At 42.3% G+C, this 25,888-nt stretch overlaps 1 protein-coding gene across 1 annotated transcript in view; it reads right to left on the reverse strand.

The window, feature by feature from the left end:
- vangl2 (VANGL planar cell polarity protein 2) overlaps window positions 1-25,888 on the reverse strand; it is a 66,756-nt gene that overhangs the window by 30,569 nt on the left and 10,299 nt on the right. Inside the window, exon 2 of the mRNA XM_060911654.1 lies at window positions 13,130-13,385. Within this exon, the coding sequence (XP_060767637.1) occupies window positions 13,130-13,200 (71 nt within the window). The 5' untranslated portion in view covers window positions 13,201-13,385. The remainder of the gene's footprint in view (window positions 1-13,129; window positions 13,386-25,888) is intronic.

The following is a 25,888-nucleotide window of genomic DNA, read 5'->3' on the forward strand; positions in this document are numbered from 1 at the left end:
CAATGGGCATCGAAGAACTGGAAGAGACACAGATTGGAGATGTAAAAATTCTGCGCGAGTGAGTGACTGACAGTTTGTACACAAACATGGCCGCAAGGTTGGCGTCATTAAAAGCGGAAAATTTAGAGAGAAAATTTTCTAAGTGAAAGACGCGCTGAACACCTGAAAATCTACCAAAACTTCACTGGATATTCTTCACGTACATTTACAATAGAAAAACAAGTCAACGGACTTTGAAAAGCTGGAAAAGAGCGCAATAGTGGAAATACTGTCAAAGTCCTACTTGGAGGTGAGGAAAAGTGACGGAGACTTTTACAAGAGGACTTCACTCAGCAAAACCCTTTTGTTCTGAACAACTGCAATGTAAGAATCAACTATGACCAAAAGTAACTTAACTTGAATTGTCTACCTGGATATCGCTTGTATACAGTAAGCCCTCAGTATTCGCGGGGGTTAGGGACTGAACATGGCCGCGAATAAGCCAAAATCGCGAATACTTGTAACCCCCCCCAACGGTACTCTCGTTGATGCCGTAGTGATGAGCCACTGCCGCAAAACTCTTCCCTTCCTTTAGCATATCAAGAAGTCCTACCTTCTCCTACAGCGTCATTACCTTCTTTTGGCGCTTAGGTTCCTTGGCAGGAGCCTTAGAAGATGCAGAGCGTTTAGGAGCCATTGTAGGGCGTAAAAATTAATCAAAAATACCAAGAACGCACAACACGTGAACAAGTCTGAACTACGGGAACCGCGAGACTGTACTGTACAATGCGCTCATTCGTATCAGCCAATGAGCAGCAGCCCGCCATTCAAACTTCAGCCAATAGCGAGCAAGCATTCGGCTCCGAGAATGTAGCAGTGTGTAAACGTTCGCAGTGCGTAAACGTTCGCAGTGCGTAAACGTTCGATATGTTCACCGCAAATGACCGCGAATCGCTGAGATTTCCGTGAATGTATAGGAGATACATTCTAGGGGTCGACCGATATGTTTTTTTTCAGGGCCGATACCGATACCGATTATTATGGAATTGGGATGCCGATAACCGATATGTGCAACCGATAAATGTAAACATTATAATTCACATGAAATTAAACATAGCACACACTGACACAGACCTTCATATCCATGAAATATATGTTTAATTGTAAAATTGAACATGAAATTTTGTGCAGGGAGATGCCAGCAGCATTTGTACAATAAAGTCAAACATTAGTTAGAATAAAATGAGAAATAAAATAAAATAAATATTCACCAATAAAAAATAAATAACTCCCTACTATATTACAGCTCACCATTTTCAGTGGAAAATAAATGAAAATACACTCTGGATTCTTTTACACTAAGAACTAAGTAAGACTTACCAACTTCAAGTAGTTTTTAAATAACAAATCAAGTGTAGGGAGCTGCCTGCAGCATTTTTTAAAAAGTCAAATCAAACAAAGTCGGCTATCACTCCCTATTATGTAACAAGTAACCATCTACATTCTAATGCTTTTAATGCCCAAGCCTAATATTCCCAATTTAGGAGGATTATATTGTAGTGAAGGAAGCACAGTTGCTCTGCATGTTAAAAGGAGCGGCTGCTCCTTTAAGAGTCTGTTCAGAGAACGGAAGTCGGAGTGAGGGGGCGGCTTGAAACAGTTCACAGCGGTTAGCTACGCGTGCTGATTGGCTATATCGCTTGTGCCAAACAAATCAGATGTTGTGGTGGGCGGGACCGTGTTCTTGAACTCAGAGAGGCGAGTGCAGGAAAGGACGTGCAGGGACAGTCGCGTTAGGAACGAAATGGCTGCAAAAAGGCATGTTATCGGCATATCGGTGGAAATTATGGCCGATACCGATAACCCTAAAAATGCAGAATATCGGCCCGATATATCGGCCAGGTCGATTATCGGTCGACCCCTAATACGTTCTATATAAAATCCCGCGAATATGTGAATTCGCGAATAATGAACCGCAAATAGGCGGGGGTCTACTGTATAATGATGTCTCAAAGTTTGTGAACCCTTTAGAATTTTCTACATTTCTGCAAAAACATGACCTAAAACATCAGATTTTCACACAAGTCCAAAAAGTAGATAAAGAGAACCCAGTTAAACAAATGACACAAAAATATTATACTTGGTCATTTATTTATTGAGGAAAATGATCCAATATTACATATCTGTGAGTGGCAAAAGTATGTGAACCTCTAGGATTAGCAATTAATTTGAAGGTGAAATTAGAGTCAGGTGTTTTCAATCAATGGGATGACAATCAGGTGTGAGTGGGCACCCTGTTTTATTTAAAGAACAGGGATCTATCAAAGTCTGATCTTCACAACACATGTTTGTGGAAGTGTATGATGGCATGAACAAAGGAGATTTCTGAGGACCTCAGAAAAAGCGTTGTTGATGCTCATCAAGATGGAAAAGGTTACAAAACCATCTCTAAAGAGTTTGGACTCCACCAATCCACAGTCAGACAGATTGTGTACAAATTGAGGAAATTCAAGACCATTGTTACCCTCCCCAGGAGTGGTCGACCAACAAAGATCACTCCAAGAGCAAGGTGTGTAATAGTCGGCGAGGTCACATAGAACCCCAGGGTAACTTCTAAGCAACTGAAGGCCTCTCTCACATTGGCTAATGTTAATGTTCGTGCGTCCACCATCAGGAGAACACTGAACAACAATGGTGTGCATGGCAGGGTTGCAAGGAGAAAGCCACTGCTCTCCAAAAAGAACATTGCTGCTCGTCTGCAGTTTGCTAAAGATCACATGGACAAGCCAGAAGGCTATTGGAACAATGTTTTGTGGATGGAGGAGACCAAAATAGAACTTTTTGGTTTGAATGAGAAGCGTTATGTTTGGAGAAAGGAAAACACTGCATTCCAGCATAAGAACCTTATCCCATCTGTGAAACATGGTGGTGGTAGTATCATGGTTTGGGCCTGTTTTGCTGCATCTGGGCCAGGACGGCTTGCCATCATTGATGGAACAATGAATTCTGAATTATACCAGCGAATTCTAAAGGAAAATGTCAAGACATCTGTCCATGAACTGAATCTTAAGAGAAGGTGGGTCATGCAGCAAGACAACGACCCTAAGCACACAAGTCGTTCTACCAAAGAAAAAAGTTAATGTTTTGGAATGGCCAAGTCAAAGTCCTGACCTTAATCCAATGGAAATGTTGTGGAAGGACCTGAAGCGAGCAGTTCATGTGAGGAAACCCACCAACATCCCAGAGTTGAAGCTGTTCTGTATGGAGGAATGGGCTAAAGTTCCTCCAAGCCGGTGTGCAGGACTGATCAACAGTTACCAGAAACGTTTAGTTGCAGTTATTGCTGCACAAGGGGGTCACACCAGATACTGAAAGCAAAGGTTCACATACTTTTACCACTCACAGATATGTAATATTGGATCATCTCAATAAATAAATGACCAAGTATAATATTTTTGTCTCATTTGTTTAAGGGCAATTCCATGTAAATGTCAACCTCACCATGCAAAAATAAAGCAACATGTAATACATCAAAACCACTCCCAGAGATCTCACCTAGGCCTGTATTTTACAGATGTGAATAAGTTGAACCAATTTGTAACCAACCTAAAACGTCACTGTCAGTCTCTCTTTCTTATAATGTAAAACCCAAGCTAAAATCAACTTTGATCATGTACAATTCTATATTATTGCCACAAGCCACAGAAATGTATGCTAAAATCCGCAAAACAATAGCCATCCTAAATATTATTTAAGAACTTTGATAGTTTTAGCTGATATTTAGAGAGTTTTTCCAAAGGGTTATGGTGGTTAAATTGCTGATTTTCTAAACATATGCCATGCCTATTTCAGACGCGTCACATCCGTAACGCTGACTTTTCCTTCCGAAACTCTGCATGAAATACAAAATATTTTAAACAAAGATTTTTTAATATTCACCTTGGACCCCTCTATCAAATGGATATCTCCATTTCGACATTAGGTTTACAATTTCACAGAGTTTGATAAAAATGTACAGTCACCCAAGAAAAGTGATACTTTTTCTGTCACATCCATAACGCATCTTTTATTGGCATTTTCTGGCATGCCCTAGGTGTACTATGGGAATTGTTCTTGTTCTATCACTTCTCCAGTATGGTACAGCCTTAAAATATGCAACACCTGTTTAAATACTGGGAGACAATAAAACATGCACTGGGTCATTTGTTGCCATTTTGAGTTCAAGTGTCGCGTCCATAACGCTGGAATTGCTCTTAACTGGGTTCTCTTTATCTACTTTTAGGACTTGTGTGAAAATCTGATGATGTTTTAGGTCATATTTATGCAGAAATAGAGAAAGTTCTAAAGGGTTCACAAACTTTCAAGCACCACTGTACAAGTTGGGTTGTTCAGGCTTTTTGGACTTGTACCATTTTTATTGTTAGAACAAACAAGTACAGTACATTAGATCGACAGAACACTGAATTACATTTGATCAGAATCAGCATTCAATATTGGCAAGTTACCGCCCTGTTCTTAACTTTTTGTAAAATCTATAGTTGTTCCATCGAATGTGTACGTATAATATTGGCTGGCTTTTCATGGTAGATTGTCTATATCCCATCCAGCTACTCGTCTTCACCTTGTTCAGTATCATGCTCGCTGAATGGAATACATGTGATAGACCACTAAACGCCAGCCAATATTATTTAAATGTCACTGAGATCTGTGATGCATTTCGTATGAATAATGAGCTCAACACCAGAAGATAAACTTCATATCTTCAAGCCAACGTGTGATTCTCTCTTATTATATTGACACATTCACAAACAAAGTCCCCAAATTTATCAAAAACAATTCATTGATTTCCTCTCGAGTGACGTATAGAGATTTATGCCATGGATTTGGTTCTCCATGTCCCGGATGGAGCTCGTATGAAAAAGACAAGTGGTGTATTTCCAGTAAAACAGTCCCATCTGTAGAATATATACTTTTAGATTCAAATTTGGTACAAACAACAAGAAAAGGTCACAAAAATTATAAATGCATGCTAATAAAGTGCATTTATGCATATAAAATATAAAAAGCATATAAAATAAATATTTTTTTCTTCATGAAACCTGACAGTTATGTTAAGTGACTAGAGGTGCTGTGCCTTTTGACATTTTGGGATTTCTGCAATTTATTTTCTCTCTATTTGCATAGCAACCAATTCAACTCAGAGTGGGGTTTCATCTCCTGAGGACTCGTTTGCAGTTGTGGCGAGGCAACAGTTAAAAGCACTGAGCTCCTGAGCCGAAGCGCCAAGCTGCCCAAGCACAAGTTTTAGCATAATGTCTCATTTGTAAGTCGCTTTGCATAAAAGCAATCAACCAAATGAGGAAATGTAGAGATGCAAAAACAACAAACGTAGCAAGATCCAGAGGAGCGTTTCATAAAAAGGTGATTTTATTTAAATACAAAAGCAAGCCAAAAAGAAAAAAAAAGTTAACTCTCAGTTACGAGTACATTTTACTGCTTGAGAAGGAAGTGGGTTGGGCTTAAGCGTGAGTCACGTGTGGTGATGTCTGATCACTCTGGAGTCAAGTTTATTCAGATCTACATAAATTTAAAGGGGAGGGGGAGGGGAAAAAACCCCGCAGACCAACATGCTCCTTAAAGCAGAACCTTTATTTTTTAAATAAATGAGTGGATAGTATCTCCATCCTTGACTCTTGTAGGGTGCATAAATGGGAATAAATTCCAGCAGGAACCGGTTTTAAGGTCGAGGCCTTTTACAGCTATAGACCAAAGTCATATAAATAAAAATTTTATGGTGACAGTAAGAAATCCCGTTACCGACTTGCTCAACTAAGACTGATTTGACTTCACTGATTGTAGGTTGACTCATTAAAACAGGATGGGTGTTATAACTTATGCAACAGACATGTACATGCATGCATTTTCACTGAGAAAACGTAAAAGGCTAATTAAATAATCAGATGAACTGAGAATCACATTCTGAAGCAAATTAATCTTATACCGGCAACTTAAACACACAATACAAGTTACATGGATTAATCTAAATGCAGGGAAACACCGTGTCCTTTTTGTTCTTTTTTTATCCAAATGAGAGTCGGCGCTTATCGGTCTGTGTTCTCGCTTCTTGAAGGCCGACCTCGTGGCCAATTCTTTTGAAACAATCTGACTCAGTTGTTCGTTCAGTTCTTCCAACGTAAGGGCGAGATGGCAGCAATATCCAGTTTAGAAATAAGACGGCTGGTCCATTCATTCTCCCCATTACTGAGTACTCCGCCATTACTGCTCTGTTCAGGCAATTACTAAAACCCGGGACGGGACGTCACCGGTTTTAGCAACAACTGCAGGGAGGTCACTGCCTGAGCGATATGTCCCGTCCTGTTCCATCCTGGGTTTTAGCAACAACCCTTGGCTCATACTCCAGGAGAACTGGTGCAACTGAACTTGCTTTACCTTTTCTTGTCGTTTTATTTTCCTTTAACTGTTGACACTGCACCCTCTTTCAATACGGGCTTATAGCCAATGGTCCTCAACAGATCAGAGGTTTTGTACAAGTCTTCAGTAAAATGTGCAGAGCAGAGGAGAGACCACTTCATAGCTGCCCAATGTGCCCGTGAACTTCTCGCAAAACGCATCCAAATCTTTGCAGTTTGAACATTCTTGGACCATGAATGCAATGTAAATCCACCTTTTGTCGTGTTGCTGAACCGGCCAAAAACACTTCTACGTGGCATGGCGATAAATTAGCTCAAAATGGAGGATCGGAGTTGCAGTCAGCTCTGTGTTTTAGTATAGCGGAAATGGCGATGAGACCAATAGGACTTCCTGTTGTGACATTACGGACGTCAAGGTCATTCACTCAGACCGCTACCTGTATAAAATCACTTTAATTGTAAAAAGTGCTATATTAGATGTATTGTTAACGCTTAAAACTATTCCTGTGCCATTCTTGAGGTCTCAAGGCGTTTATAAATGAAAAAGTGAGGCCATGGCTCTGCGTACATGCTTTAAACCCACACTACTGAGTGATCGCTAAACCCTAAATGTAAATGTAGAGCCAGGGTGGTGGTTAGAGGATTCGTGGTTGGGTGGAATGGAAACGAGAAACCAGAGGTAAATTTGCAAGTCATGTTACCACCACAACTGTAGAAACCACCTTCATAATGAAACCTTCAACCTGCTGCGGTTCTCAAAACCTGCGTGGCTAATTTTTGTTTTGCTTTAGGTTATTTCCCCTGAATGCAGTGTGCATCTCCAGGACTGGTATATAAAACTCCTTCAGGTATTTTACATCAAGACAAGTCCAGCATCAAACTAACAAAACGACAGTCATCTATATCCCCGCCCTATATACCAACTATGTACACCAACGTTCAAGATATTACGAGTCACATTTTTCTAAGTTGTGCTGCAGGAAAGCAACCCTCCCTCTTTACACGGACCTCAGCAGCCCATGGCATAAACCCACCGGACCTTTAATCCAGGGGAGCTAAAAATTTAAATCTCAGTATCCAAAGGCACATATACATTACTTAACATGTTTACAGGGCTGTGGAAAAAGTAAAATCCAAGCGAGAGGGGGGAAAAAATAAATAAATTGCAGGGGGTCTGGGGGTACGGAGTCCACATGACCCCAGAAACCAAGTAAATCTTGCATCAAATAGAACATTCTCAGCATCTCCTTAAAGAGAAAACCACTCCCAAAATGTGCTTATTTTAATGATTATAGCGTTGTTCTGACATTAAAACTATCCATCAGTATTTTAAAAAATAAACTAGATAGAACTCGACGCCAACAGCGTCGATGGGGATGCCTCCACCCGGTAGACTACACGCCTTAAGTTGTGATTTATGTGCACCTTAAGGTGGCGGAGGCATAAAAATGACTTGACAATTTCTTGATACTGTTTTCCTTGTCTACTTTCTTCACGTCGTCATTATCGCCATCCTCCCTGTGTACAATGTCTCTACTCTATAGACGGACGTCCCGGGAAAACCTTACCACTTAATCGCAAGCTATATTGTTAACACGTGTTTGAAAAGAGTAACCAGAAAAATGGTAAGAAAGAAAGGGCGCTGTGTCGTAAAACGGTCTACGATGTCGTATGTATAACGTGTACATGTGTCCTCATCAAGATAGATGAAGGTGACCTTGAACATTTTGTCTCTGCCTTTGGTGGTGACGTTCGTGTCTCGCTCGTGCGCAAGCGGTTGACGTGGCCAACAAACTGCCTTGGTGGAGGTGCCACCGCTGGGTTGCTCCATCTGGAACAGCTTGAGATCTTCCTTGACACCATCGTTCCAGCGTTTGCGTGGTCTGCCTCTTTTTTTCTGCTACCACTGACTAACTCGCCAAACAAGATCATTTGTCTGGCATGCGGCAAACATGCCCAAGCCAACGTAGTCTACTTTTCCTGATGGTTATTTCTGTTGGTGCTGTAACCGTCACATGATATTGCCATCTGATGCCGAGAAGCTGACGGATGGGATAACTTGTACGATGTAGTAAAATACAGACACACCTGGCGTTAGACTTTCCCCTCCCCATCCAGTCAGCAACATACTCGTTGGCAATTACGGTTCCCAACCATTAGCAGAATACCCCCACCCCGTACATTTTTTTTTTTGGCGCAAAAATGCACGGTTAACAAAAATGGTATTTTTTGCAATCAAATCTGCAGATTTTTCAGTCAAATTTCTTTTATAGCGCTTTTAACAAGAAACACTGTCGCAAAGCAGCTTTACAGAATTTTAAAGACTTTAAACATGAGCTAATTTTGTCCCTAATCTATCCCCAATGAGCGAGCCTGTGGCGACGGTGGCAAGGAAAAACTCCCTCAGACGACATGAGGAAGAAACCTCGAGAGGAACCAGACTCAAAAGGGAACCCATCCTCATTTGGGCAACAACAGACAGCATGACTAACATTAACAGTTTTAACATGAAGTCAGTTTCGTTGATGTTATAAACTCTTCATTGATGGAAACTTGAGTGCAAAACTGTTCATGATAACTGCAGTCCTAAAGTTAGCAAGTCAACTGTAGTCCTCAGCCATAAAAGCATTACTGTAAGAGTCCAGCGTGTCTTCCAAGTGCGACTTTCGACTATCCTCTACAGGAGCGATGTGATGAGACTCCAACCAGACACAGGGCATCAGGAGCCCTTCGTATACCAACTTTCAAGACTCATAGTTTTCAAGTTCTGCTCCGGAAACTAAACCTACCCCTCAGACTAACCGAGAGACCGAGACTGAAATTGTTTCCATGGAAAATTTAAATTTCTTAGTATGAAAAGGCACACCTTGTTAACATGTATACCAAGTTTCAAATCCGTATCACGAATAGTTTTGGATATGTGCTCTGGAAACCAACATTGCTCTTAGAAACTAAGTCAAAATCTTTTTTTTTTCCCCCCCTCCCCCCCAAAAAAAATCCCAAAAGGCAGCAGTTCACATGTTGCTTGATATGTATACAAAGCTTCATGAAAATATCTTCGGTAGTTTTCAGCGAGGGATAATAAACAGAGCTGCGTGCTTGAGGCTTTTCAGTTCACGAAACATTGTGACTCATTTATTGAGAACACGGCGGTATTTCGGTGCTTTTGCTCTGCGTGAGACAAATAGTGCAAACATCCTGTTTATTACAGTATTACAGATTCCAATAAATATCCGTCCTACTGGATATGATTAGCAACAGGGCAGCCACAAGCCTTATTAAAAAAATAAAATATTACGATCCCTTACTGGGAATTAAACTCTGGTCAGTTTATCTGTGAAGATACTCAGTCGTCCAGGTACATAGTAATCTGTGGTTGGTAGAAGAGAGCAACTGGACTTGCTTGAAAAGTCTTGAAGACGTTTCGCCTCTCGTCCGAAAGGCATCATCAGTTCTGTCTGTCTAATAGGGAGTATCAAGTATTTATCCTCTCATGGATCATAATAGAATCCAAATCAGAATGCTGATGGCTGCATTGAAGGTGGCTGATAGATGTCATAGACACCCACCTCTGTTCAGTGATGGTCGTTCCAGGCTGACAAAATTGAACGATCCTCTCTGGCTAAGATGTCTGCCAGTTTTCTGGAAGTCCTCTCATACTCCCGCACTAGTCGAAGGGAACTCATCCCAAAGTGTGTAGAAACATATCTGTGAAGATACTCAGTCGTCCAGGTACATAGTAATCTGTGGTTGGTAGAAGAGAGCAACTGGACTTGCTTGAAAAGTCTTGTTCCGCCACTGTCACTGATGTCACTGTTTGCGCTGCTTAACGACATCACGTGACGTCCACCCACTTTCGCTAACTCCACCCAATGTGTCCACCCACTTCCAGCCAGCACGGTTCAGCGCGGTTGTAGTCGAAATGCAACTCCAACAGCCCCGCTCAGCTCGACTCGGCACGGCACGGCTCAGCCGCGTTTGTAGTGGAAAAGCGGCATTAGCCAGAGAGGATCGTTCAATTTTGTCAGCTTGGAACGACCATCACTGAACAGAGGTGGGTGTCTATGACATCTATCAGCCACCTTCAATGCAGCCATCAGCATTCTGATTTGGATTCTATTATGATCCATGAGAGGATAAATACTTGATACTCCCTATTAGACAGACAGAACTGATGATGCCTTTTGGACGAGAGGCGAAACGTCTTCAAGACTTTTCAAGCAAGTCCAGTTGCTCTCTTCTACCAACCACAGATCTCTGGTCAGTTTGTATTTGGAGAAAACGTCCAGTACTTTAAAACTTCTGTGCTGTTATTAATGCACTGGAGTTGTTCTTTAAAAGGACAATACACATCTAGTACTGAGAAGAACTAGAAAGTGCATATCCTGGACCAAATTTTTTTTTTTTTATATGAAAGCATGTCCCTTTACACACTCATCCAAGGCCATCTGTCTACAGCAGAAAAAAATAAAATAAAACGCGTCTGGAAAAATCCCAAGGGAGTCTGGAGCCAGATTTGTGACGTCCCCTGTGGAAGCGCCAGCAGGCTGCGCGAGCTTGCACGGTTTCAGTGCACAGCCTGTGTAGGCCAAGTTTAGCAGCTCGCGATTTTGCATTGAAATATGGAATTGTCACCTGAGCACAATGTTACTTCACCTTTGGATGAAGAATATAATGAGATGTCAGAATTATTTCTTACTCCGACAACAGTCGACTTGTGAATTGCCGATGTTCTTGGTCTTTTTCTCGGCTCTGCTTGGTCCTCGGCTTCGAAGGCCTCAGTGGATGCGGCACTTTGCTTTCTATCAGGGGAGACGAACACGGCTGGCGCCGACACAGATGGAGACGGTGTTGCTTTGGGCGTTCTGACAGATGGAACTGAAATAGTTCTCAAAGTCGTCAGGCCTTGTGAAGTGAGCACCGCAAATAATGCTGTAGTCTGTTGCATGTTGCCGTTTTTTCCGGGTGCCTCGCACGAAGCGCTCCCATTTCTCTCTCATTGTCCGGTCTTTTGGGAAACGATGAGTACTAATCCCATCAAGATTGGTGTTGCTACACCCTCCTACAGTACGATACATCTGTTAACCATTTCAATAATTACGCGATAACGTTGAAGAAATTTGCAGAAAACCACCAGGTCGTTTTCTCATAAACAAACCAGCGCTGATGTAGGATTCAGAGGGAGGCGTCCCGCACGCGACGTCACGAAAATCAGTGTTTGCCTGGAAATCCAAACGCCAAGTTTTTTCAGAGGCGGACCAATTCGCCTCAAATGGCTCGATTTCAACTGAATTTTTCTGGTATTGCGCAAGGGAAAAAAATTGCACAAAAAGAGAGATATTTGACCAAAGTTTAATATAAAATAGGAGAATCGCATTGATCTTGCTCCTGAATTTACCCATGATATGCACTTTAAGGGTGTTTTCACACCTGGTCCCCTTTAAAGGAACCAGACTCAGTCCTCTTTGATGCCCCTTTTCCACCAAATCAGTTCCAGGGCTGGTGCTGGTTCACAACTCGTTCAACTTGCGAGCCAGCTGAGAACCAGTTTGCTTTTCCATAGCTCGCGGTGCTAAGCGAAGCCACGTCATTACATCGCTGTATACATCAGTTACATCGTTGTATACGTCATTACGCCGCTATGTTTGCATAAACCTTGGCGCGAATATCGAAGCAAAAAACGCGGAAGCAGCAGCAACAATAATAATAATAATAATAATAATAATAATAATAAATGACTTCGCATTTGTACAGCTGCTGCTTCTTGTTGCTTAAAAATGGCGATCTTTCGCGGTCTTGTTATTGTTGTTGGTCTTAACAACTCCGCCCCCCCGCTGACGTAAGCGGTTCTTTCCTCTGGCCCAGCAGAGAGTTGGTGCTAGCCTGGAACCGGTTTTTCTGGCCCCAGAGCCAGTTCTTTATCAGTGGAAACAGAAAACCCGGTTCCAAACTAAGCACTGGCCCCGAACCAGCCCTGGAACTGCTTTGGTGGAAAAGGCGATTGAGTGGACCAAAAAGTGGACCAACAGAAAAAGAACTCTGTTCTTTTTGTGTTCACACTGAATTTATTACAAAGAGGACTGGGTTCTCTTTCTGGTCCAGTTAAGCTTTGATGGGGCCTCAGTCCTCTTTCTGTTCACACCAGGTCCTCTAGCGCCCTCAGACCCCCAGTGCACGGAATTCTGGGTAATTTTCTCTTGAATCAAAATGTCTGCTGAAATGCTTGCCCTGCTGTATTCTTTGATCAAAATAGTGCGGATTAAGGAAAATAAAATATTATATATTTATAAAAAAAAAATTTATATATTATATTATTGTGGCCAACTCATCAGTCAGCAAGTTCAGAGAACTGTAAAGCGGCTGTGGTAAGTTCCAAAAGGAAGTTGAGTTTCCCTGCTACAGTCACGTGACCAACTACGGCAAACGAAGAAAGTTAAACTCCAGTGAAAAAGGCGAAGTGAACCCGATGCGCTTTTTGTTCACAATGCGCAGATTAGGCGAACCGTACCGTTGATTTTTAGCGAACCGTACTGAGACCACCTCCTGAGGTGGTCTCAGTTCGGTTCGCTTTAAAGGGGTCTGGGTACAGTTGGAGTGTTCACATATGCGCAAAAAATGCTGAGTCATCGATCTGAGTTGGGTTAGATGGCTGAAAGGGACCAAGTGTGAAAACACCCTCAGGCTTTATGGCTTGTGTGTGTGTGTGTGTATATACACACCTGTGCTTACGAGAGCTCCGGGAATGCGATGACTTGTAGGAATAACCCGAGTACTGGGACTCGTTGTCCATGTCTGGGGCCGGTGGGCGGGGTTTGTGGACCCCAGCTCCGCCCCTGTGTCGCTCTGTTGCTCCGGCCAGCTGGGTTTTGCGCTCGGAGATGGATTTAGACGAGAGAGCAAGCGGCAGCTTCAGCAGCTCAACCTTACTCCTGAGAGAATCTATTTTGGAGGCTGGAGAGATGAAGGAGGACTACTCTGTGTTTGGGAAGAAGAAAAAAAAAAAGTCTGATTTATTAGCTCTTGAAAAACAGGAAATAAAAAAAAAAAAGAATGGTGCCAAGTCAGTGTGTGTGTGTGTGTGTGTGGGGGGGGGGGGGGGGGGGAATAAATAAATATCATCCAAACAATATGGTTAAAATGTCTGGCTGGGAGACTGTTTGAAATGCAGAAACCTGGAAAGTCTTCAACCTGCCCAAACATGCGCACGCACACGCATCACCGCTCCGACTAACTTCCTGCCTTCAGGGCAGTCACACAGCAAACGCCTCGCTACAGCGGCTTATTAGATCCTACACCCTGATAACAAAAACACTTCCTCGAGGAGATTCCTCACTCGGTTCATCTTACGACTTTCAGGAAACGTCTCAAATCCCTGCTCTTCGACATCATCTCGTCCTAAACCCCTCCATGTTCACGCATGTTTAGTTTTTCTCTCTTTACGGTACCTCGGAGCCGTTTGCTCAGCATTCAAGCTCATACTTCACCGAGTCAACTGGACTTATTTGGAAACGCTTAGCCGGGACGTTCAAGTTTGCAGAAATTAAAAACGATTAATTATTAAAGCACAGCCCGAATATTTCACGGAAACCCGTATTATGCTTTAAGGTTGCCAGGCTTTCGTCTAAACCGGGGAACAGGGGCGCTGCGCCCTCTTACCGAAATGCCGATTGAACCCCAAGTCACACTAAGGCCATGCACTTATATGCTACTGCACAACATGCAATCTTTCTCAAAACCATCTTTTCTCCGTGAAAACATCCCAGCAACACCACGTGACAATGCGTCTGATCATCAAATACGTTATAGTTACTCCAAAAATATTCCAATCATAGTAGATACACCGCCAGACGGTGCAAAAACAATCCGAATTGGCATTTTCCAGACTGAGGCGCCATGTTGTTTAGTTGTTTACGTGTCGCGGCTGCTCTCGCGAGATTTGACATGGGTTACATACAAGGTCAGCTGACTTGTAGAGCGAGATTTCTTGAGACTGAATGACCTTACACCCACCGGCGCCGGAGCTTTTGACAGAAGTAGTTCGCGAGTTGTTTTTGTTGACACTTGGGCATTTAAAGATGTCATCCCGCGGCACGAAACGGAAGAAAGCCAAAGACTGTCCAGGGCAGAAGATTACTTCTTTCTTTTTCAATGTTGACAGACAATTTGTTACAATTTCCCTCTCAGATAGCCTCAGAATGTCCCATTGTAGCCTTAATTTTTCAAAGGCTTCGCACGGCAGAGGGGGGGGGACGGACAACCGGCACCACCCCCGTCATGGTGAGCGCCCTCATACTAAATTTTTCTAGAAAAAACCCTGAGGTTGCAATCATAAATCTTCACGTACATTTACAAGAGAAAAACAAATCAACGGACATTGAAAAACTGGAAGAGAGAGCAATAGCGGAAATATTGTCAAAAGTTCTACTTGGAGGTGAAAAGAACGTCACTCACCAAAGCCCTTTTGTTTTGAATAACTGCAATGTAAGAATTAACTACGACTACTAAATAATAAATTATTACTTCCACGAATCACTGATGACTCAGAAGTTTACGCATTTTGAGTTATTTCACTTCGAAGCCCGGGGGATTGGGATAATGATTACAGCCTGTCTGGCTAATGTTTCCCCTCAGCTTTAGCAGCATCGCATGTGCACCTGTCTGCAGTGGAAGCCAGTCCTCGAGTCCAGCGTCTGGTTTTGATCGACTCCGCAGTATGTTTTACGAGCAGCACAGGTGCACAGGATTGTACCGTTCTCGACTCTGATCTAATCTCTGGTGTTAGCTGTGCAGATCCTGAAGGAGGAGTGGAACCATTCATTCATTCATTCAGGGGCCTGGGCTCCCTGGAGGGTATTTTTTTTTTTAACGTCAGAGTTAGTTTCAAACTAACCCTCACTGACTTTCTCCTCATGGTAGAACAATCTTACCAGATGGATTAATCAGCGTACAAGGATAACGAGCAAAGTCACCTTCTGACTGCGCATCATCACCGCGTAATTAAACACATCAGCATATTGTCTAGCCAGACTGGAATATCTAACGGCTCAAAGCTTGCTGAGTGTGAAACTTTTTGTTAGAATAGTTAACGATCAACCAAAGCACCTTGCTTAGATCCCTTAAAGGAGAACTGAAGGCAAAACTCTATTTTATTAAATACAGGAATCCATTTCTGATCGCTATTTTGTCGCTGCTATAGCAAGTTGAGTGTTTGAAATATGCTATGTAATATATCAGTCCATATGTCAAAACAACGGCCGTAAACGAGATTCGTTGAGACCTGTGTGAGACATTGTAGGACGGAAGTAAAATGTACAGCGGAAATCAAAGTGACCGACATCTGCCAACGTCGTCAAAAGACGCGCGCCCCCTCTTTCGAATGCTGACGTAAATCAAGCCGGAAGTTTTGTTTGTTTTCAATCAGCAAATCGAGAAAGTTGGAAAAAAGTAGGCAGTAATCGTCATTTAAACTCTTTTTAATGCAATATTTCATTTGGAAAACAGTTTTCAAAATGGCGGCACTGACGCCTGGCTGCCACTTCACATTTCGAAGTCTTGCGAAGATCGCGCGGATAAGCGACTAGGGATGTTAACCGATGACCGTTTGACCGGTGGTTGACCGAATCAACGTCAACCGGTTAATTTTTTTTTGGTTGTTGGTGAAAAAAAAAAAAAAAAATCAACCGTTTTGAAGCTGCCGATTTTGGAGCGGAGAACCTGGGATTCTGTGTTGTAAACGCTTGGGCCATGCCATGCGGTGTAAGGACGACAGCTGACAAATCAGAAACACCCATTCAGTCATGTCCCGCCCTCCCGCCCCAGTTAAAGACAGCTGACAAATCAGAAACACCCATTCAGTCATGTCTCACCCTCCCGCCCCAGTTAAGGCCAATTTATGCTGACAACCCAGTCCTCGCAGATGGCGTCGCAGATAGCGTCTGCATAGCCCCCCCACCTTCGCAGATGCTCTGCGCGCACCTCCCAAAAATTGTGACCACCGCAGAAGCCTCGCAGACAGCGTCACAGACAAGAGGGCTCTGATTGGTCCACTCTACATCCGCTGTACATGCACTTCCGCTTCACTACTTTCCTGGTTTGGTTTGTTTTCACGACCGCCATTTTTTAAAAACACGAGCGAAGATGGAGCAGCACGAAGAGCGGTTGATTGAGGAAGTACGTACATCTATACGACTCCAGTTCTAGTCATTATAAAAAAAAATAAAATAAAGTTCACCATTATAAGTAACCAGAAGATAAACACTCCACTAACCACACCTAGCGACTTCGCGCCCCCTTGCGTTGTGCCAGTGAATAACATCGCGCACGCCTATTACTCCCCGCTCAACGATAAATTACAACTGTCTGCGAAAAGCTATCTGCGAAAGCCTTGTCGCAAGAGCATGCAGAGGCCTTTAAAGACAGCTGACAAATCAGAAACACCCAGTCAGTCATGTCCCGCCCTCCCGCCCCAGTTAAAGACAGCTGACGAATCAGAAACACCCATTCAGTCATGTCCCGCCCCAGTTGAACACAGCTGCCACTCGGCGAAAGAAAAAAGTGTAGGCACAGGCTTTTTAGCTTACAAATTACTATTCTGTTTTTTTTTTTTTATTATTATTAGAAGGCACATGGAGTTTAGTCCTGCCTTGGCCAGTGCATTCTGAAAGTATGTTTCGGTCTGTAGCCAGCAATGCATGTTATTGCAGATCAGCTCTCTCCACACAAACTAAAGGCGCAGATGCCGACTTTTTCACGGCTTTTTCATGGACTGTAACGGCATTTGCTGATGTAGTAATTTTAATGCAGAATTTACTCTGATGAAATTATTCAGACACTCCAATGCCCCTCCCCCCCAAAAAAAAATCGGTTCTGCACGAGCCGTGAAAAAGGCGCGCCGTTTGCATCCCTGTTTAAACTCATAGGTTAACCGACTTTAACCGGCTAATGAGGCTCGGTGGTCGGTCAAGATATTTTTTTTTTTTAAGTTTTCGCCATCCCTATAAGCAACGCCTGCCGCGGACCAAACGAACTAAATTCAACACCGCTAAAAACTGAACAGGCTGACAAGTATAATATTTAATTGCAATTAGTTGCCAAGATGAGTCACGATATAAGGTTACTAAAACCGAAAACGTAATTGCGTTAAGAAATAAAGCAAGTTTAAAAATGACTACAGTTCTTTTAACCCATATTAATTATAACGCAGGTGACTATAGGAAATCTCATGCACTGATTGGTCAAGAGATTCAGACCATTTTTCGATAACCACCGAGTGATTCGGCAAAACATTGGCCGATCGCTTCGTCACCGTAAATGAGGAAGAATTACAAATGAAAGAAAACGCTGTTCCTAAAAGCGCTAAAGATGCTCCGACGTTTGGTCTAAAACTATTCAAAGGTAGCGTGGGGTTGAGATTTATTTTATCGATTTCAAAACAAAAGTATTTTACATGACTCGGTGTAGATAAGTGGTCCAAGTCTGCGCTGTGACGATTACATTTACATGCTGCTTTTAACCGTCTTGCTGTATGGATGTGAAACGTGGGAGATGAATAAAGGAGACGATAGGGCAGCGAACGTGTTTAACAATACATGTTTGAGAAGGATCCTCCGCATCCGTTGGCAAGATCATACAAGTACGGATGAGTTGCTAGAAAGAGCAAGCATGAAACCACGGAGTGAAGAAGTAGTGAAACTTCGCAGATGGAAGATGATTGGTCGTATTCTTAGGCAAGATCGAGACAATGATTTTAAGTGTGGCAATGACCTGGGCACCAGACGGAAAAAAGGAAGACCAAACAACAACATGGAAACGCACTGTGGAACAGGAAAGAAGAGAGATGGAGGAGCCAACAAGGAGCGGTGGGGGAGCTCTGTGAAGGCCTTGTGTGCCACGAGGCGGACAGAGTGTACAGGGTGCTGCTTTTAAAGTCTGAAATAAAGATCTTTATACACTACCGTTCAGAAGTTTGGGGTCACTTGGACTACGTTCAGACTGCACCCTGAAACGACCCATATCCGATTTTTTTGCCCATATGCGACCTGTATCCGATTTGTTATTGACAATCTGAACGACACAGATGCGATTTTTTTCACATGCGACCCAGGCCGCTTGGATATGTGGTCCTAATTCCGATGCATATCCGATATTTTCACATGCGACTGCAGTCTGACCGGACAGGTCGCATTCATGCGACCTACACGTCATCAACAAGAGACAAACGTCACTATTCTGCGTTGGCTAATCCCGCCTCTTTGGTGGAAAACAACATTTGTACAGTTTTCAGAATTTAAATAGACTTTTATAGAATTGATCAAGCTAATGGTGGATTTGGTAGGGACCTGGATGTTGATCTGTTAGTCTGATTAAATAAAACAGTTTCTATAACTGATTTAACCATCCTATATTACAAGATTGTTCTGGAAATTTCCAGTAATTTGACACCTTCGGTCTCATTAGTCTGCTGCCCACATTAATCAGATTATTGTGCGAGCTCCGCCGCCGCCGCCACAAAAACCACATCGCCAGGTCTCGCCTCATCTCCATAGCAAACTGCACTGGTGTTTCTGCACCTTGAGCCAGCGCTGAGAGAAGCTGCAGAATTCAGCTGGCTATAAACAATCTAAATAAATATTTATAAAAATGTAGAAAAAGTTTATTAATATGACGAAATAAATATGTGCAAATTATTAAGCCTGAATTAAGAGTTTGGTAATACAGCGGCCGTATCCCAAACGACTGCCTACTGAAGCTCGAGTGCACTATATAGAGTTTAAAAATCCATTACTTCCTAGTAACATGTAGTGCACTTATATAGAAATTAGAGAGACATTTAGGAGTCAACCCTCGTTACCAGGCTACACGTTTTCATTTCAGTTCAGAAACAAAAACACACACGAGACCTCACACTTTAACACTAACCAGATAATTAAACAAACAAAAACAAACAAATCGTTAAACATGAAGAGTGCGCTTTTTTTTTTGGTTTACGTATTACGTAGATGTGCTTATTACGTGTCAATTTGCGCATGCGGGACACTTTTGGGTCGTTTTCCGTTCATATTGGAGATCGCATACAAGTCTCATATAATTGGTAATGTGAACGGCCTAACAAAAAAATCGGATTTCACAACAAATCGGATATGGGTCGTTTCAGGTTACAGTCTGAACATAGTGTTTGAAATGTCCTTATTTTTGAAAGAAAAGCACTGTTCTTTTCAATGAAGATCACTTTAAACTAATCAGAAATCCACTCTATACATTGCTAATGTGGTAAATGACTATTCTAGCTGCAAATGTCTGGTTTTGGTGCAATATCTCCATAGGTGTATAGAGGCCCATTTCCAGCAACTCTCACTCCAGTGTTCTAATGGTACAATGTGTTTGCTCATTGCCTCAGAAGGCTAATGGATGATTAGAAAACCCTTGTACAATCATGTTAGCACAGCTGAAAACAGTTTAGCTCTTTAGAGAAGCTATAAAACTGACCTTCCTTTGAGCAGATTGAGGCTACGTCCACACGACAACGAAATGTTATTTAAAAATATATCACGTCCAAACGGGCAACGATCAGTAAAATGTCAGGTCCATATGGCAACGCAATGCTTGCTGAAAACGATGCAATACACATGCCACACCTCTAGGGGAGCTGTAAGACGGTCCCTTCGGAGACACCAGAACAATAGAAGTAAGGACGCATGCGCATAAACTATTATGCGCGAGACTTCATATTAGCCACAAAGTCAGGAAAATCTGTTCGTAAAATTACATTATAATGACCAAATACAATGAAAAGTATTTTTCCAGTCTCACCTGTGAAAGGTAATCCCATGTGATCTCGTTTGGACGGCAAACCTGTTGGTACAGTTAAACGCAGCTAATCTTTATTCTCCGCTTTGACCTATCCAATATGGCGGCGAGGATGACGTATGATTCTACGCGGAAGGCGGCGTCTTTAATGGTCCGGAATAAATTGAATGCTACACGTTGATGGATTAATTTGCTCTTCTACGCCCTTTTTGAGGAATGTATTGTTGGACTAAAACCAACATCTGAAGAGGTGAGATCGCTCCTTTATTTCCCTATTTTTGCTGGCGGGATTGACTCTGCCCTAAGGGCTATTCTCTCTCTCTCCCTCTCTCACTTTGCACCATTACACAATAAATATTCACAGTGAAAATATTTTGTAAGCGCGTTTCATGAACCAAGTTATAGGATTTGTTGACAACTCGCATCGAGTTCGTTACACTTCTACCCGGCGTGAAGCACTCACAGTCATGTGGTTGTGACGTCATCGTAAACAAATCCGTTCTACTCATCCAGACGACTTCACAACGGCAACGTTGCCAGATCTTTCCACTCTGGAACCCGTTCTCAAAAAGATTGCGTTTTGGGCACCCAAAACGCCGGTGCCGTGTGGACGCCAGGCCTAAACGATAAGCAATTGTATCGGAGTCGCCTGAATCCGTTGCCATGTGGACAGGGCCTGAGTTTCTGGAGCATCACATTTGTGGGGTCGATTAAATGCTCAAAATGGCCAGAAAAATGTCTTGACTATATTTTCTATTCATTTTACAACTTATGGTGGGAAATAAAAGTGCGACTTTTCATGGAAAACACAAAATTGTCTGGGTGACCCCAAACTTTTGAACGGTAGTGTATTTTTTTTAAAAAACATCACCTGTGTATTCATCAGAGGTGGACAGTAACAAAGTACATTTACTCGAGTACTGTACTCAGCGCTGGAAACTAACGGTGTCCCGACGTCCCGGGGACCATAAAAAATGTCATCGGGACACAAAATTATCATATCTGGGACAATCCCGGGACAATGGAAAAAAATAGATCTAGAAAAAAAGTTCTACATTAATATTATTTACAAAGCCGTAACACATACGTAGACATTCACCTAATTTGTCAATTTTAATTTTAAAACGTTAACAGCGAAAAATACATAGTAGCTACACTTTCGATGCACCTGCATCCGTAGGCTACAGAGCAGCGCATTCTGTTCTAGAATCTTCGGCCGGAGTCCGCATTATATGGACTTGGAATGGAATTGCTACCGCACACGCTGCGCCGACTCTTGCCAGAACAAAAACGCTTAGGTGGTTGAAGCGGACCGACCGCGGGGAAGAAACTGAAAGCCCAGACATAACGTCTCCGGGACCTTCAGGATCCAAAGTGTCATCGCCTGGTCTGCAGGCAACGCTAGCAACTGAATGAACTTAATGAACACTGTTAGACACGTTATAGAATACAACAGGAATGATGTGGATGATATTGACGGAAGATACCGTTCAACAGAATAAGTGAGTTTTCTTGGTGTCTTTCTAGTTCACAAAGTTTAGTCAGTCAGCAGCACAGCTAGGCTCGGACCTGCCACTATGCTGATGCTGCTAACATTTGCACCCGGCAGCGAAAGTTCATAAAAATGGATAACGGAAAGTTCATAAAAATGGATAACGGAAAGTTCATAAAAATGGATAACGGAAAGTTCATAAAAATGGATAACGGTAATGGTGAAAATTATAAGTCGGCCTTATAAGTGCCAACAGATATTCAAGGTATAAGTAGATTAAATGAACATAAAAGGGGTCTTATTTTCAACTAAAGTGTACTGCAGATGTAGGGAGTTGAAACATTTTCTGAATGAGCTAGTTGGCCCCTTTAAATAAACGGGTATCTATTCATACAGTGAGATCGCCAAAGTTTAATAAACTGAAAATGCAATAACTAATTTTGAAGTAGATGATGTATAGGACATGTGTCACTTGTGTCTTGTGACTTATTGTAAAAATGATATAAAGGGTTCAAAATCGCATAGTTACAAATATAATAGTAACTTCATATGATGGGCGGCACGGTGGTGTAGTGGTTAGTGCTGTCGCCTCACAGCAAGAAGGTCCTGGGTTCGAGCCCCGTGGCCAGCGAGGGCCTTTCTGTGTAGAGTTTGCATGGACCCCGTGTCCGCGTGGGTTTCCTCCGGGTGCTCCGGTTTCCCCCACAGTCCAAAGACATGCAGGTTAGGTTAACTGGTGACTCTAAATTGACTGTAGGTGTGAATGTGAGTGTGAATGGTTGTCTGTGTCTATGTGTCAGCCCTGTGATGACCTGGCGACTTGTCCAGGGTGTACCCCGCCTTTCGCCCGTGGTCAGCTGGGATGGGCTCCAGCTTGCCTGCAACCCTGTAGGGCAGGATAAAGCGGCTAGAGATAATGAGATGAGATGAGACTTCATATGATATTAACCACTGGTTATTTCAGAGAGGAAAAAAATGGGGACACTATTGCTTCCATTCGGGACAATACAACACAGAATTCGGGACCACTGGGGGACACAAAGAAAAAAAAGTTAATTTCGAGCCCTGACTGTACTTTGAGTATCTGTACTTGAGTGTTGTTTTTTTGGAAACTTCTGACTTTAACTTCACTACATTTGAAAGGTAAATATCATACTTTTCACTCCACTACATTTCTATCAAGCTCCTCGTTACTATGAAGCAGCTTTGAAAGCGGATGTTTTTCTCTTCTTTTCTAAAACATGATTGTTTTTTTTCGCAGGTGACACTGAGACAGCTGATCAGTAATCACTAGGGTCACGTCACGTCCATAGACTGGATAAAATCAAGATAAATGATTTCTCAACAGCATTATTTGAACACAGTTGATGGCAGAATGGAAGGAGGCGGGTCTTCTGGAGAACGCACGCGCTCATGACCATACCCAGAACCCATGTTTCAGTTTTCTGAAAGGATTAAAGATTCGTTTTAAACGTTTGCTGAAAACGAACCACATCACAGCCTACAAAAACTCGCTGTCCAACCTGCGGAAGCATACTGAAGTGTGTAAACGTTTTATTCCAAGAGAAAGCTTGCAATGAAGTCGTCTGTGCTTTTATAGCTAGCGATAACGTTGCAAACGTAGCTGTGCGGTCTGGTTAGTCAAATGACTTTCTATGGATTTTCTCGCCAAGTTACCGTAGCTTTGTTCACGGCTAACGTTTACACATAGCGAGTTAACTTGGACGGGCGGCACGGTGGTGTAGCGTTTAGCGCTGTCACCTCACAGCAAGAAGGTCCTGGGTTCGAGCCCCGGGGCCGGCGAGGGCCTTTCTGTGTGGAGTTTGCATGTTCTCCCCGTGTCCGCGTGGGTTTCCTCCGGGTGCTCCGGTTTCCCCCACAGTCCAAAGACATGCAGGTTAGGTTAACTGGTGACTCTAAATTGAGCGTAGGTGTGAATGTGAGTGTGAATGGTTGTCTGTGTCTATGTGTCAGCCCTGTGATGACCTGGCGACTTGTCCAGGGTGTACCCCGCCTTTCGCCCGTAGTCAGCTGGGATAGGCTCCAGCTTGCCTGCGACCCTGTAGAACAGGATAAAGCGGCTAGAGATAATGAGATGAGTTAACTTGGACACTGTTAGCTAGCATGTAAAAACGGAGTTACGCTAACGTGAAAAACATTAACTTATCTGAAGTCCTTTCAGAAAAACGTTTTAGCATAATCTTGCCAAATAAACAATATAGAAATCTTTCTTTTCTAGTACCGTTAGCTACCCAATATGATTTCGAGTTTGCTAGCATGTCAGGTGGAGCTTCACTGACTAGCTAGCTTAGCGTTAAACCACCATGATGGCACAGCACACGTTCATTTGGTGAATTCACATTTCTGTCTTTGGTAACGGCGTTAGGTTTTGTAAGCGTTGTGGCAATAATACAACGATGCACTGACAGAAAATGTACTTTTAAAATCAAGTACTTTAACTGGACAACTTTCACTTGTATCGGAGTAACATCTGACCAACATCTGACCAGCGGGATCTGTACCTTGACTTAAATAATGAAGTCAGGTACTTTGTGTATAAATACCAGAGGTGGACAAACAATTAAACACCTCAGGCTCAGTAAATATCAATAAATAACCTCGACTTCGTCCCAGTTATTATTCAATCAATATTCACTTCACGCAATAAAAAACCGTGCGCTCTGATTGGCTACTCTACGACGAGGATATCAGCTCCTATACCGTGAGTAGAGAAAAACAAAATGGTGGTGCGTTGCTGAACCAACCGAGGCCGAAATAAAAAAATCTACTCAAAAACAAAACCACATGCCAAGAATGGCTTTTTTTTTTTTACTTTTACAGAATTATTGCATTTTTCATAAATTGCGCCTGTAATTTCATTGGTTTGTTTACATTCTAAGCGGAAATTATTTCGTCGGACATTTGATATAAAAAGTTTATAGAATTTGCAAAAAGTACAAATAAAATGCTCCGTTTCTCAAAATCCAGTGAATGTGGATAGAATAAAAAAAAGTTATTCCATTCAATCTGGTCGTGCTACGCACCTCATCAGCCATCAGCTCACGTACGACTCGATTTCATGGAATAACTTTATATATGAAGAGTTCAGATGCAAAACCCTCTAAACGCCATCTCCGTGAAAAATGAGTTAGGGATGTTGTGTGAATCCTGGTTACATCTAGTATATGTAAATGAAATATTTCTGTAAAAAAATAAAATAAAAACCACTCCCCGTCTTGTCTAAAAAACTGGTTTAATATCAAACCCCTCTAAACGCCGCTTCGATTTAGCAACAAAAGCCTCTATATTCAACAACCAATCAGAACGTCACTTGGACTCACGTGCTTTAACGCTAGTAAACAAAGTCTCATCAAGGAAGCTGCAACTTTATTCAGAGGGAGATTTCGCGAAATGCCAGATAATACCAACATGGATTACGATGGCATGGATGAACCTGTCCTCCAGACAGTGAATGGGCGGAGAAAACGGTGCGTTGTTGAAAATCATGTTCGCTATAAAGCGAAAATGAACCGATATAGTGGCGAAAATACTGAAAATGGAATAGCCTGCAATCACAACAGGTTGATGTGCGCTGCGGCAAGCTTAACTCAGAACGACCTGGCATACTTTAAAAATCGGCTATACACATCTAAAGATAAAGTTGAACAGGACGCTATACTTCTGTCCCACTTGGAGATTATGCCGGTTCAACGGAGGAGGGAACAAGTTGATGAAGAAGACAAGAGACGGCAGAGAGACGTGACCATCAAATACTCCGTTCTGAAGGAAGATAAAACAAGGGTTCCTGAGAGGTGTTGGTATTAGTATTAGGTATTACCTAAAAATATGGTGCAATTTGCTCATGATCATAGGTCCCATATTAAATTAGCTATTTAAGTGAGCCAACCACACCATCATCATCACAACCACCCCATATGTGTGGTATCATAATTTTCAATATTTTCAATTGTATCTTTGGTGGTTTTGTAACACTTACCCATGTCTGTAAGGAAAAAATGGATTTAGAGGTTTTTGCACACAAACCACATATGGATTTAGCTGGTTTTGACGCTAAATAAAAAAATAATTGCTAAAAAACAGTAATTTGGCTGAAGTAACATTTGTGAGATTAACATATTTTTCACTAACTAATAACCTTGTGATTTCAAATAAAACTAGC

The sequence above is a fragment of the Neoarius graeffei genome, chromosome 1 (assembly GCF_027579695.1).
Source record: "Neoarius graeffei isolate fNeoGra1 chromosome 1, fNeoGra1.pri, whole genome shotgun sequence".
NCBI classification, from domain to species: Eukaryota; Metazoa; Chordata; class Actinopteri; order Siluriformes; family Ariidae; genus Neoarius; species Neoarius graeffei.